The 12902-nt window shown below is 50.6% G+C and overlaps 2 protein-coding genes across 7 annotated transcripts in view; both read right to left on the bottom strand.

Moving 5' to 3' along the window:
- Positions 1-12511, bottom strand: part of ANO10 (anoctamin 10) — a 153786-nt gene extending 141275 nt beyond the window's left edge. Inside the window, exon 1 of one of the 2 annotated variants that reach the window (XM_031940459.1) lies at positions 12429-12511. The gene's annotated coding sequence lies outside the window, so the exon portion shown is untranslated. Of the gene's footprint in view, positions 1-12104; positions 12168-12428 lie in introns of those variants that run through there. The other variant, XM_031940460.1, reaches the window with a different exon arrangement.
- Positions 6605-12517, bottom strand: LOC100935065 (prefoldin subunit 3). Of its 5 annotated transcripts, none has more exons than XM_031940463.1 (2): positions 12429-12517; positions 6605-8174 (listed from the first exon to the last, which is right to left on the bottom strand). In XM_031940463.1, exon 2 carries the CDS (start codon positions 8172-8174, stop codon positions 7578-7580), a length of 597 nt encoding a protein of 198 aa, XP_031796323.1. In that variant the 5' UTR covers positions 12429-12517; the 3' UTR covers positions 6605-7577. The 5 variants fall into 5 exon arrangements, with proteins under 5 accessions (XP_031796323.1, XP_031796322.1, XP_031796324.1 ...); XM_031940462.1 differs by lacking the exon at positions 12429-12517 and adding an exon at positions 12105-12190; XM_031940464.1 differs by lacking the exon at positions 12429-12517 and adding an exon at positions 12101-12160.
- Positions 12518-12902: the final 385 nt, after the last annotated feature.

Genomic DNA, 12902 nt, shown 5'->3' with positions numbered 1-12902 from the left:
ACGGCTGACTGCCCTCCCTTGCCTCTTGTTCTTTCGGGGTTGCCTTTCTCAGTTTCCTTTGCTGAATAATCCTTCCTCTAGCAGCCACTATCTGCTGGGTCTCTCTCTGAGGCTTCTCTTCCCCGCTTACACACATCACTTGCCATGGGTTTAGTTAAGCATCTCTAGTCAAATCTCTCTAGTCAGTGCCATACCCTGCCCACAGAGAGCCCTTGGATGGTGTCAGGTCAGATCGGGCCTCAGACACTCCCCAGTGGTGTGACCCTGGGCCAGTCGCTTCACCCTGTTTGGTTCAGTTTCCTCATCCATAAAATGAAGAAGGAAACAGAAAACCACCTAGTGTCTCTGCCAAGAGCACCCAAATGAGCCCCCAAAGAGCCAGACCCAGCTGAACCAGTCATGAATCACCAACAGTCTCTTGTAAAATCCAAACTGGATGACAGGTGCCCCAAACAGAACTCATCTTTCCCCCCAAATCCCTCATCTTCCACATTTCCCTGTTTCTGTCAGATACCACATCCTTCTACTCTCGGGCCCACCCGGCACTGCTACTTCTCCCTACCTCCATCCCCCTCCTGTCCACCGCCATCTTAGATCAGGTCTCATTCCCTTTCACTTGAACTATTACAAGAGACTTTGGGTCTCCATCTTCCTCCCACCTGCCAGAGACTTTATGTGCTGGTCTGGCCAAGGCCCCTCCTACTTCTAGAATAAAATCTAAACTCCTTTTGTTTGCCTTTTTTTTTTTTTAATTAAAGCATTTTCAAAATATATACATGGATAATTTTCAACATTCACTTACAAAACCTTGTGTTCCAATTTTTTTCCCTCCCTTCTTCCTATCCCCTCCCCTACATGGCAAGTGATCTCTATGTCAAACATGTGCAGTTCTTCTATACATATTTCTACAAATATGGAAAACAAAATAAGAAAACTAAATGCAAGCACATAATAGCAACAAGTGTGAAAAGGCTGTGTGATCCACATTCAGTCCTCTCTCTGGATGTACATGGTACAACACCATTGGAGTTGGCCTGGCTCATCTCATTGCTGAAAAGAGTCCCATCCATCAGAATTGATCATCGTATAATCTTGCTGTTGCCGTGTACAATTTCACTCATTTCACTCAGTATCTCCATTCTCCCCTCACTGATTCTCCCCGACCTTGCTCTCCCCATTCTCCTACCTGTATGGCCTGCTCGATCTCTTGGGCTGGTTCCCACTGAGTCTCTCCAGGTTCTGACTTTTAAAGCCCTTTAAGACCTGGTCCTGACTACCTTTACAATCTCAGCACACAGGGCTCCCCTTTCTTGTTTCTCAAACTGGCATTCCAACCCCTTTCCTTTCTGCCTTGTGCTTATTTTGTTTTTTGGTTGCATGTATATTTTCATATACAAACTGCTTGTCTCTGTCAATAGAATGATAGCATTTTTAGAGCACTTCTAGTTTTGCAAAGTGTTTCATAAACATCTAAAAATATCTCTGGGAAGGAGGGGCTATTATTATCCCTACTTTAAGGATGAGTAAACTGAGGTAGATATATTTTCTTTCCCCGCATCTGAGGCTAGATTTGAACTCAGGCCTTCCTGACCCCAGATCAAGCCCTCTCGCTAACTACACCACTCAACTGCTTCTAGAACGCAGGGCCCATGAGAGTATCATGGCATCTGGCACTTAATAAGCAGCTAGCTGCTGAATGGTTAATTGACTGCCCTTTCATATTTAGCACATTATTAATTTTAGTCTTTTCTCTTCATGACAACTCTATGAAGAAGAGGGTACCGGGGTTAGGCTTTTGATTGACAGAGGGGAGGAGAGAAGGAGAGAGAAAAGCAGGAGAGGTGAGAGAAGGAAGAGGAGGGGGGAAAGAGAGAAGGGAGGGAAGGGGGGAGAGGGAGAGGAAAGGCCTTCAAGCTGCTGGTTAATGAGCTTGACTTCAGTTTCTGGGGAAATAATGGAAAAGATCATTAAAAAGTTGGTCAATAAACATTGAGAAAAGGAAGCAGAAATCACTCCAAATCCAGCCCAGCTTCATCCAGCACAGAGCGGGCTAAACTAACATTATTTCCATTTTTTGCCAGGTTATTAACCTGGAAGATCAGGGGGATGTTCTATTGTTTGCTTAGAGCTTAACAAGCATTTGATAAAGCATCTCTTCTTACTGCCATAAAGAACATGGAGAGCTGTGGGGGAAACAATAGATTCCACCATGATTAAATGGCCAGAATGGCGGTCAGGGGTTCAATGCAAACTTGGTAGGAGTGCTCCAGTGCAGTGATCAGGAGACATCTGGGCTCATGATTAAAATTCCTTATTAATCACTGTTGCTGTTTGGTCATTTTCCACTCTTTGTGACCCGATTTGGAATTTTCTAGGCAGAGATATTAGTTTGCCATTTTCTATTCCAACTCACTTTACAGATGAGTAAACCGAGGCAAACAGGGTAAAAGGAACTGCCCAGGTCATACAGGGAGAAAGTGTCTGAGACAGAATCTGAACTCAGGGTCTTCCTGCCTCCAGGTAATGCACTGTCCGTTCCACCACTGAGCTGTCCCTAGCTGCAGTCTGTTCCTCCCTAAGCAGTTCACTCGTACTATCTTACTATCTACTTCTGGTCCTCAAGCCCACTCCCCTCTTTGCACAACAAAACAAAACCCGAGGCTATCTGCCAAGCACTCCCCCTCCTCCAGACATCTCCCACCACCCCCTACTTCACTCCACCCAGAGCCAACCCACCTACACAAACTCCGGACCCCAACCTTCCCCCTTGTCCAAAGCTCACCCACTAGCTCCCCCCCCCCATTTCCATCTCCGATGCCTCCCAATTGGTTCCTTTCCTGAAGCCTACAAACATGTCCATGTCTCCCTCACCTTTAAAGGGTGATTCCTTGATCCTACCCTCCTTGTTCCCACTCCTCCCTTTTCTTAGTACCTCCACGTCCTTCTGCCTTTCTCCTAAACCCGCTGCAGTCTGGCTCCTAACCCATCATTCAGTGAAAACCGTTCCTATCAAAGCCGGACCTGTCAGATCCAATGGCTTGGTCTCAACACTCAGCCTTGTTCTCTGTGTCTTGTTTGCCCTGACACTGACTCTTCCTGATGTTCTCCCCTGACCCTGCTCTTTCCAGATTTCCCCCATTCTTCCCTTACTGGGTCTCCCTGACCCTGCTCTCCTCATTCTCCCACCTGTATGGCCCGTTCAGTCTCCTGGGCTGGTTCCCACTAACCCCACTATCCCCAGGCCTTCCCTTGTCCAGCTATGTGGTTTGTCCTTTTTTTAGAAGAGGACCAATGATGTTAGAGTCATATCTGGACGTGCACGAGTTGGATTTAAATGAGGCAGTTTCTCTCTCTTCCCGAGACATCTAAGTCCAGCAGTGAGACAAAAGTCCAGATGACTGGCCATGGCCCAGAACCCAGTGGAGGCCCTTGCATCTTGGACACCTGACCGAGCCCAAGTGCTCCCCAAGGCCTGCCTAGCCACTGCAATGCTCACTCACCCCTCCCACCTTGCCAAGTCCTTGCCAGCTTGGGCTAGACACCCTCCCTAACTCACCAATGGGCCGCAATACTTTTACAGGGATTTGGCTGCTGGGCAAGTGACAGAGGAGCCACAGGGGAGCTGGAGGACAGGCGGCCGTGTGCGAGGTGGCTGAGCCGCCAGAAGTGCTAGTTTTTGAATACCCTGTGCCTCCTCTCTCCACCATTTTGTGCTGCTACTGCTTGCTGTTCTCGTCAGCTTTCATAGGTTCACTTATCTCTGCTGAGATGACCTTCAGGCCTATTTATTCAACACTGACCCCCCACAGAGCTCCATTCTCATATCACCTGTTCCCTTTTGATCTCCCCAAGGATTTCCCAAACTCCTTAACATGCTCAAAACAGAACTCAGGATCTTCCCTCCCCAAACTGCCCCTTCAAGGGCACTACCAATCTCCCAGCGCCCCAGGGAGCACAAGCTTCCCTCCGGCCTTGACTTTTGCCTCCCACTCGCCCCGTGGTCCCTTCTGCCTCGGCACCTCTCCTCCAGGGTCCCTTTTCTGTGAGGTCCGTGTTCCCTCCCTCTCCCCTCCATACCACCCTTAAGCTTCCTGCCCCGTAGGATGAACAGATCAGACGGCTTCGGAGGCTCTTCCAGCTTCAGCTCTGGGATCCTGGGTCCTCCCCACCAGAGTCTTGCTCGCCTGCTGCCCACGCTCAGGCTCCACACTGGCAGAGCACCCCTCCCCTGCACCACAGGGATGAGCCGTTGGCACCACTCCCACCTCCTGGAAGGGGGTGCACATGGTCACTGGCCCCTGGCGGGGTGTCCTCAACCAAAGCACCATGCTAGGCCCTGGAGGACCCACCTCAGCTGCCCACACTAGGTCTGGAGAAGCTACCAAGATACAAAGAGATAGGACTCGGACACTCTCAGGAGGTCTCCACTCTAGGAGGAAGGATAGAATATATACGAAAACTAAAGAGGAAAAATAAAATGTGCCTGAGGCGGCCTGGGAGGCTGGCGGGCCTTCCTGCCCAGTTCCTGTTCCTACCAATAAGCCCCAGCATAGACGACCAGGCACTTTCTCTTATTGTCTCCCCCTGGGGTTCGCTGGTTCAACTGAGGTTCCACCCCTAACACAAAGGGCTCCCCAGTCCGGCTTCTGAATTTATCCTGTGGGGACAGAGCTGAACTTGCATGTGTCCCACCCCATCCCACTGTGAACACTTGAGGGTCAGGGCCCCGCTTTGTGCTTTGGCAGAGGGTCCAGCGGGCACACAGCAGGCATTTAATCAGTGCTGGCTGGCCTGTAATGGCTCCACAAGCAGTCTTCAAGGTGCACCCCAAGGGAGGGGATCCAAATGGGAATGGTGACCAAGCTCTGGGATGGAACAGTGATCTAGGGACAAAGGATCTCCCTTCTAGGATTCTTCAATGTGGCTGTCAGCAGAGCCCAGCCCCGAGCCCCTTATCAGAGGCAGAGCCCACTTCTCCCAGGGCCGTGCTGGTGAATGCTTAACAACTGGAGGGAAATGTTCCCAGGAACTGCTGTTCCTTAATCTGCAGTGACGAAGTTAGACAGCAGAACCATTACCCACGGCCTGATTTGTAGCCTTTGCCCATTTCTAAGGTGTGAATGCTCTGAAAACGTCTGATCCCCTGCCCTTTGCAAACCCTCTCTGAGAGCAATGAAGACCCACTCCCCCTCAATGCACTGGACGAGGCCTGGCCAACTCTTCCCTCCCATGTCAGGGCCTTCTCTCCCTTTTGCTTAGTGCCATGAAAAGTTTAAACTGGACCTTTAGGCCCAATCACCATTTGGTGATGGGGCTTCTCCCCTGAGCTTTAGTTCCACGTAAAATATCCCATGTGCACTAGTACTCTTTGCTTCTCCCCCCACACTTGTCAAGAGCACCTTCCCCCCCAGCCTTCTCAGCATTATTCCTCCCCTTCCATCCATCTTTGCTCACACAGCTCCCATCTTGGCTAGGCCCTCTCATCCAAGGCAGCCAGCACGATTCTCCTGCCCCACTATTGCTCCAGGCCCAGTAGCCACTCTTGCCCACCTCAAACTAGCAGGTCCCCACACAGGCTTTCTCTGTTCCTTCATCTCTTATCTCCGTGCCTTGTCCACGTACCTCCCGCAGGCCTCCTAGGTTCACAAATCTTAGTCCTTCCCCAGTTTTTCTCCAGATCTCAAAGCACTGGCTCTTGGAAGTCGTCCACCTTCTTCCGTTGCCCTATTTACCTGTCCTCCTGACTTCTGCCTCAGAGTACCTCTCTATGCACTCCTCTCCTTGTATTTCATCTGCTTTTATTTACTTCAGTTATATCTTCCATTTTGGCCTTGTTCTCTCCTCCATTAGAGCATAAGCTGCTTTCATTCTCTACTCCCATTTCCCCAGCAGCAGCATGCTGCCTGACACATAGAGGTGCTTAATAAAGACTACACTGACAATGTTAACTTGCCCAGCCTCAGCTCCCATGGCCGCTCTCAGTATAAACACCTTGGAAATGGGCAAACATCACAAATCAGGGCTCAACTGAGTGTTCTGCCACCTCTCTAGATTTATGAAAGTGATAGAGAAAATTGTTATAATGCTGATTAAAGTTCAAAGTGCATCTTGCAAGCTCCCTTCTCCCCCCAACATTTACCATCTCTGGGGAGCAGGTGTCTGCTGTCTCTCTTTCTCTCTCTCCACAGATGCCTTACATTTCAAGGAGCTAAAAAAGCAGATTCGAGGTCACTGTGTAACCGAAGGCCTGCTCAAGATCTGGGAGATAACAGGCCCACTGGCTTCTGCCCTACTCAGGCCACAAATTCACACTGGAGACCTCATTTTGGGAAGATCAGCCAGGGCACACAAAGAAGGCCGCCGGGGGGCAAAGGGCCTCAAGATCAGGCTGTAAGAGAATGGGCCAGAGGAACCAGGAATGTGTAACCTGGAGCTGAAAAAGCTTGGGGGAACATGATACTGTCCTGGGAGAAAAATAAGACTGCTTCCTTCTCACTGATTCAGAGGGAAAAACTCTTAGCAATTCCCCAAAGTTACAAAGAAGCAATTCAGTGGAGTTGGGGTTTTGATTTTGGGAAAGGAAGGGGACCTTTTAAAAAGTATTTTGCCACAAGTTTAATTTCACTGTTTTAATATTATGAAATAAAAGCATACAAGTTTTACAAATTCATCATTTACTACTTGAAAGCAAAAGAATACATTTCTATTTCTAGCAACTCTGCATCACTCAGCAGCAGAGGCACAAACTATTTTTTTATTACAGCTGTTTTAATTCAGGACATCTACACATCCTTCCTTTCAAAGAAATTAGCATCAAAATGAGTTTCCCCTCTTAAGATGTTCTTGTGAACTGTTAGGTTATTCACCCTAGCTTAAGCCAAGAGATTTTTCAATGTGTTCCTTAATTACTAGATGGGAGCAATAGCCACTCAATTTTCTTTTTAATTAACGAGAAACTCTGGAAACAAGTTGGGTAAAGAATGTGCAGTCTCGACAAGCCTTGTTGCTGTTCAATTATATTCCACTTCTTAGCTATAAAGACAGATAAGTCATTTCACAAAAAAGTGCAAAACATTCAGAAGATTGACTAGTAATTAACTAAATTTACATGAAAGGAAAAAAAATTAACTTGTGAATCACCAAACTTACAATAGACTTGTTTAACAAAGAACAACAAAACAATATTTGTAAAATGGGAATTGTACATTTTTCCCTTTCTCTAAATGTCAAAGGTAAACAATACAGAAGAAAAAGGTCTCCTTGAGTATGCAGGAGCTAGTTTTTCACCCATGCAGCTTGGCTGAAGGCAAATTTCAGCTTTAATCTGGTCAAAGATCTGGAATGTCACTATTGGAAGCATGGAGATAATCAAGTCCAAATCCTGCATGTCCTTGGTTGATCAAATTTCATGACATATGAGACTAAATTTTATCTTCATAAATAATATGTGTGCTCATCATTGCCTTCAATGTTAATGTCCTTTTTGCTTAAAAAGCAATTACTCTCAAGTTAAAATTCATTACTCCAAAGGTCAAGCCCATTGGGAAGGCTGAGCTCCAGCACAAAGGGTGGGTTCGCTAAGCCACGACGGCTTTGGGGGGCTCCTCCCTGTTTCTTCTCTTCACATCCCAGTTGTATACTCGGGCCATATTGACTTCTGTGGTGGTGAACTGATCTCGCAGAAAGTCCAGGTCTTCCTCGAGGGACTCGAGGTTGCTGGTGGCCACCGAGTGGTTCTTCTCCAGGAGCAGGCGCGCTTCATCGATATCGTACTCGAGCATCACGTTGGCGCCCAACCACAGACAGACTTTATCCATGGGAGGAACAGAGGCTTTGCAGTACAGGTTGTCAGCCAACAAGAACCTGGTCTCCAGCGGCTTAGGAGAGTCTTTCTTTCTTTGCATGTATTTTAAAATGTGCAATGTCTGTCGGATTTCAGGGATCTGGCTTTTTAGCCTCCTTTTCTTCTGGGCAAGGTTAAGTTCCATAAACTTATATTTCTGATACTGCTCATCCAATTTCTTGAGCACAATATCCACAGACTCGTTTCCAGGCTGTTTCATAAATGCATCAACATCTTCCACAAACACTGCTTCAGGGATGCCCAGGTGACTCCGGTGCCCATTTCCCGCTGCCGAATCGCCAGGGGTCCCAAGTTCCCTTGAAGCCGCCATCTTAGAGGGAAGTCAATCCAAATTCAGTGTTGATGTCAGACAAAACATGTTAACAATCAGAGCTGTCTAAAGTGGACTGCCTTAGGAAACAGAGAATTCCCTTCTTACTATGGTATTCTGTCCTTCCTCCAATTTCCCTAGAACACTTAGTTGGAGATCTCCTTTGCTCTATCTCTATGGCAGGATGTTGTAATGCAGAGACAAAGACTTGAAGCCAGAAAAGACTGGGATTTAAATCCTGCCTCAGGAGCAAACTGGCTTGTATGGCCCACTCTCTGCCTCTGTTTCCTCTTTGGTAAAATGGGGATGATAAAACCTACAGCAACAGTCATTTTAGGAGAATTTTTTATGAGGATCAAAAGAAATTATACCTGAAAAGTGCCATGCAAATCTTAAGGTGGGACATAAAGAGCCATAATCTATATCCAAACATCATTCATCCTCTTCTTCCTCTCCCCCTAATAAAAGGTAAGCTCCTAGAGGACAGAGGTTCAGATATTTTTACTCTCACCCAAACAAAGGATGCAATTTAGGTGACGGGGTTAAAGCTGGACGAGACATTAGAGGCCATTAAGTCAAACATCCTCCATTTTACAGATGAGGCAGCTGAGGTAGATAGAGGTCAAGTGATCTGAGTAACTATCTTGAGCTAGGATTTAAACTTAAAACACCGTGTTGCCCCTTAGTTAATATTTGTTTGTTGAAGGTAAGGAGAAAATCTCAATTAAATGTTCCAATTGCTATTGCTGGAGACAAAAAGGTACCTAGTATGATATCTAATTAGTTCTACTCAGGAAAATGGAGCTCTTTTCTAAAAACTATTTGCAATTATGCATGTTGCTGGGCATTTTAATTTTTAAGAAAAAATAGCATTTTATATAGCTGTGGGACATTAGGATCACTTCACTCTGCATACTAATTATGCTCACAGATCTTTCTGCCTGCTACAGAAAGTCGTATTTCCTTTCATGTGACCTAACACCACCTCCTTCCAATTTAAAGACTGGACATGGGGCCCATCTGGCCTTCTGTGAACATGAAGTTCCCCTTATCCAAATTCTGCAAGATGGTCCACGATTTCCTTTGTGCCCCATTCTGGACTTCTTTTCAGTCTGGGGTGACTACTGCTCTACAGAACAGAAGGAGGTGTCACACTTTTAAGTTTCTAGGACACACAAAAGAGACGGCTGGATGCAGAGCTCTGCCTGCTGGACTGGTCTCTAACAACTGACCGCTATTCTTTTGGCCCTGTCACTCTGGACTACAATTCAATGCCACTGGGTCTGTCCTTTTGGGCCAGCTCCTTCCCCATATCACTGCCACTGTGACAGACCCCCCAGAGCTCTGTCCTGGTCCCACTGAATGTTCTTTCTCAGCTCCTGTGGGTTTCATGACCATTTCCATTTGCAGATGATTCCCAGATCAGTAGATACAAATAGTCCTAGACTCTCTAGCACTCCATCATGAACCAGCTACCGGACATTTTGACCTGGATGTCCCCCTGGGTCTCGACTCAACAAGTCTAAACTGGCTATCTTTCCTCCAAATCCTTCCCTATAACTGTCAGAACTAGTACCCTCTGCCTTCATGGAGTCTCCTGTAAAGGTCCCCTCCCCACCTCAATGACAGCGATGACCTTCCGATGGTCTCCCTGCCTCGAGCTTCTTCCAACCACCCGCTCCACTCAGCTGCCAGGCGCTGACCATGGCACTGTCCTGCTCCAGGCGGCCTCGGGGCTCCTTACTACTTTCAAACAGAAACTTCTCTATTCGGTACTTAAAGTTCTCCTCCTTGCACTGCAGGACTGGAACATGCTGCTCCACCTCTCCTTTCCAGGCCTGGAGGCAGCTGAGGGGGCCATAGCAGCAACTCTGGGCAAGTCACAAAACCTGTCTGCCTCAGTTTCCTCATCTGTAAAATGAGCTGTCCCTCACTCCTTTCCAGGCCAGCCCTGGATATTTTGCCCCTCGCACTTGTTACTTGGCTGGGCTCACACGCTGCCTTCTCCGGGCCTTTCAGGGACTCCCCAGCTATGAAGCTCTGCCCTATTAGAAGGGGAGCCCCTTGGGGTGGGGGGCTGCTCCTCCCTTTACTTGGATCCCCAGGGGGCAGCCCAGCCATAGGAACACAACTAAGCACACAATACTTGCCGACTGACCGACCTCACAGGGATGGAGTCTTTCTTTAAATTAACCATTACCATTAGAGGTGGCTGGGGGTGCCCACAAGTAGAGAGCTGCTGGACCCGAAGGCAGGAAGACCCGAGTTCAAATTTCGACTCAGACACTGGCAGCTGTGTGACCAGGTGAGTCACTTCAGCCCAGTCGGCATCTCTCTGCCTTACAGAGTGAACGACAGTTCACCGCTGGACAGGGGGGTCTCTAACAACTGACCGCTATTCCTTTGGCCCTGTCACTCTGGACCACAATTCTAATGCCACTGGGTCTTTCCTTACAGAGTGAACGACAGTTGTTGTCAGGACGACTCAGGACAGTGTCCGGCACACAGTATCAATGCTTACTGTCTCCCTTCCCCCTCCCCCGCTCCCCCTGGGGGTGTGGCTGCGGCAGGTTGACCCCTGGGCCCCAGTTCCCGGCCTGCAGAGTCCTTTCCAACTCATGGCCCAAGCCCGGACTCAGAGGAGCAGAACTGACGTCTGCCCGGGATGATGGAGCCAAGAGTCCACAACAGGGACCAACCAACCATTTTCCCCAGGGGAGCCATCCCAGCACTGGGTAAAACTCAGGAGCCCCCCAGAAGGCTATGGGGCTCTTGTAAAAGCCTTTAATTTCTCTGGGTCTCGGTAGTTCCACCTCTAAAATGACAAATCGGACTAAGCAGCCCGAACTCGCCTCTCCCTGCTAGATTTGAGGCGAGAGGACCTGACCTTCACACTCCTGGATGACCGAGGGGGCTAGATCTGATGAGCTCTGAGGTCCCTTCCTGCTTAAATCAAGATGACCGGCGTTCCCAGTGCTGTGTCTAGCTTGCATAACGTTACAGGGGTGTGCGCGTCCCTTTGCGGGCTCTGGACTGTGAGCTCCCTGGGAGGAGGCACCCTCTTTTTCTAGTGTTTCCGACACTTAGCACAGCGCCTAATAAGTGGTCCCTGAATTCATCAGCGCTGAATGTGTCTATATAAAGCGCCTTATACATATTCACAAACATGCACACACACCCACAACGTGACACATCACACACAGCGCGCTGCATATCCCTGACACACACACACGCTTCCTCTTCTGACCCTCACAATAACCCTTCAAAGTGGCTGAGACCAGTAGCACCGACCCCATCAATTCGGGGAGACAGATCCCAAGAGATGAAGGCGCGCCGTTCCCCATCCCGAGGGGCCCAGGACTGCCCAGTCCCACAGGCCGCACCACCACCGGGGGGACACGCCATCAGAACAGGAGGCAGGCTTAGGGGACCCCGGCCACCAATCCCTCCTCCGCCTGCTCCTGGGGCGGCCAGACCACAGTGAAGCAGCACTTTCCCGCTAACCAAATAAGCGCAACGGGCCAAAGGGCGCCCAAGGCCCGAGCCCCGCGAAAAGCAGGGGGGGCCAGGCGCGGAGTCCGGCCCCCAGGCACCGCGGGCAGAGCCGCCGCCCAGCCAGCCCCGCCCCCCGCCCCGCCCCCCCGCCGGTACAGTGCCCGCCCCTGCGGCCTCCAGGCAGGCTCAGGGGCTCCAAGTGTGGGGAGCTCGCCGAGCCCCGCGCAGAAGGCCGGGCCGCCCCGGAAGCAGACGCCTGCCTTAGAGCCCCAGAGCTGGCAGAGCCCTGGGAGCGTGCGCGGCCCGGAGGGCGGGGCCCGGCCCCGAGGCCAGCAGCCCCCGCCCCGCCTCATGCCATTCGTCCCGTGCCATCCCAGCCCGCCTCGGCCTCTTCTCTACCCCCACCCCCCGCCCAGCTTCCGAGGACCCACCTACCCCCGGCTCTAGCTGCCTCACGGCAAAGGGGAGGGGGCTGGGTGCTTCGCCCTATGTGCGCAGGCTCCGAAAGAAGGGGCCGCGCGAGGAGCGGGGAGCGACGGGAAAGGGAGGCGGAGCGAGGGGCGGGACTGTAGGCTCCGCCTCTCTGCGCAGGCTCGGAAGGGAGGGGCCGGCGGGGCAGGAGGGGGCGGGGCCGCCTGGGTAGCCGGGCGGCTCCCGGGCCGGCGCCGGTCCGATCCCCACTAACGGGGTCTCTGGGGGCCGGTGGGAGTACGGACTGCTCTGAACCTTTCTTCTTCCCCCCCGGGCTCTCTCGCTCACCTGCCGCCTCTTCGCTCCACGTCCGCGGGGCCTGGTCAGAGAAGAAGATCGCGGCAGCAGCGGTCAGAACCAGGAGGGGCCGGGAAGGGCCGACGGGACGGGACGGGGCGGGGCGGGCGGGGAGAGCGAGCCGGGGGCACGGCCCCGCCCCTGCGGCGGCGTGACACCAGCTACGTGTGGGTCACTCCACTTCCCCCTTTTCCCGTTGCAGCTCCTGGCAAATCTAAAAGTGGAAATGTTACAGTTCCTTCTCCGCGTTCTTCTCCCTGGCGCCGGCCTGGAAGGCCTCCCGGCTCGCGCACGCGCGCTTTGTCTCGATCTCTTGTTCTCTCTTTTTCTGTCTCTCCTCTCAGTCTCTCTCACGATTTTCATCGTCTCTGTCTCTTCTCTGTTTCTTTCTCTTCTCTCTGTCCCTGTCTCTGTTCTGTTTCACTGTCTCCGTCTCTCTTCTTTCTGTCCTTGTCTCTATTCTGT

The sequence above is a fragment of the Sarcophilus harrisii genome, chromosome 5, assembly GCF_902635505.1.
Source record: "Sarcophilus harrisii chromosome 5, mSarHar1.11, whole genome shotgun sequence".
NCBI lineage: Eukaryota > Metazoa > Chordata > Mammalia > Dasyuromorphia > Dasyuridae > Sarcophilus > Sarcophilus harrisii.
The sequence above is the reverse complement of the archived record's forward strand: the minus strand, read 5'-3'. Positions and strand labels throughout refer to the sequence as shown.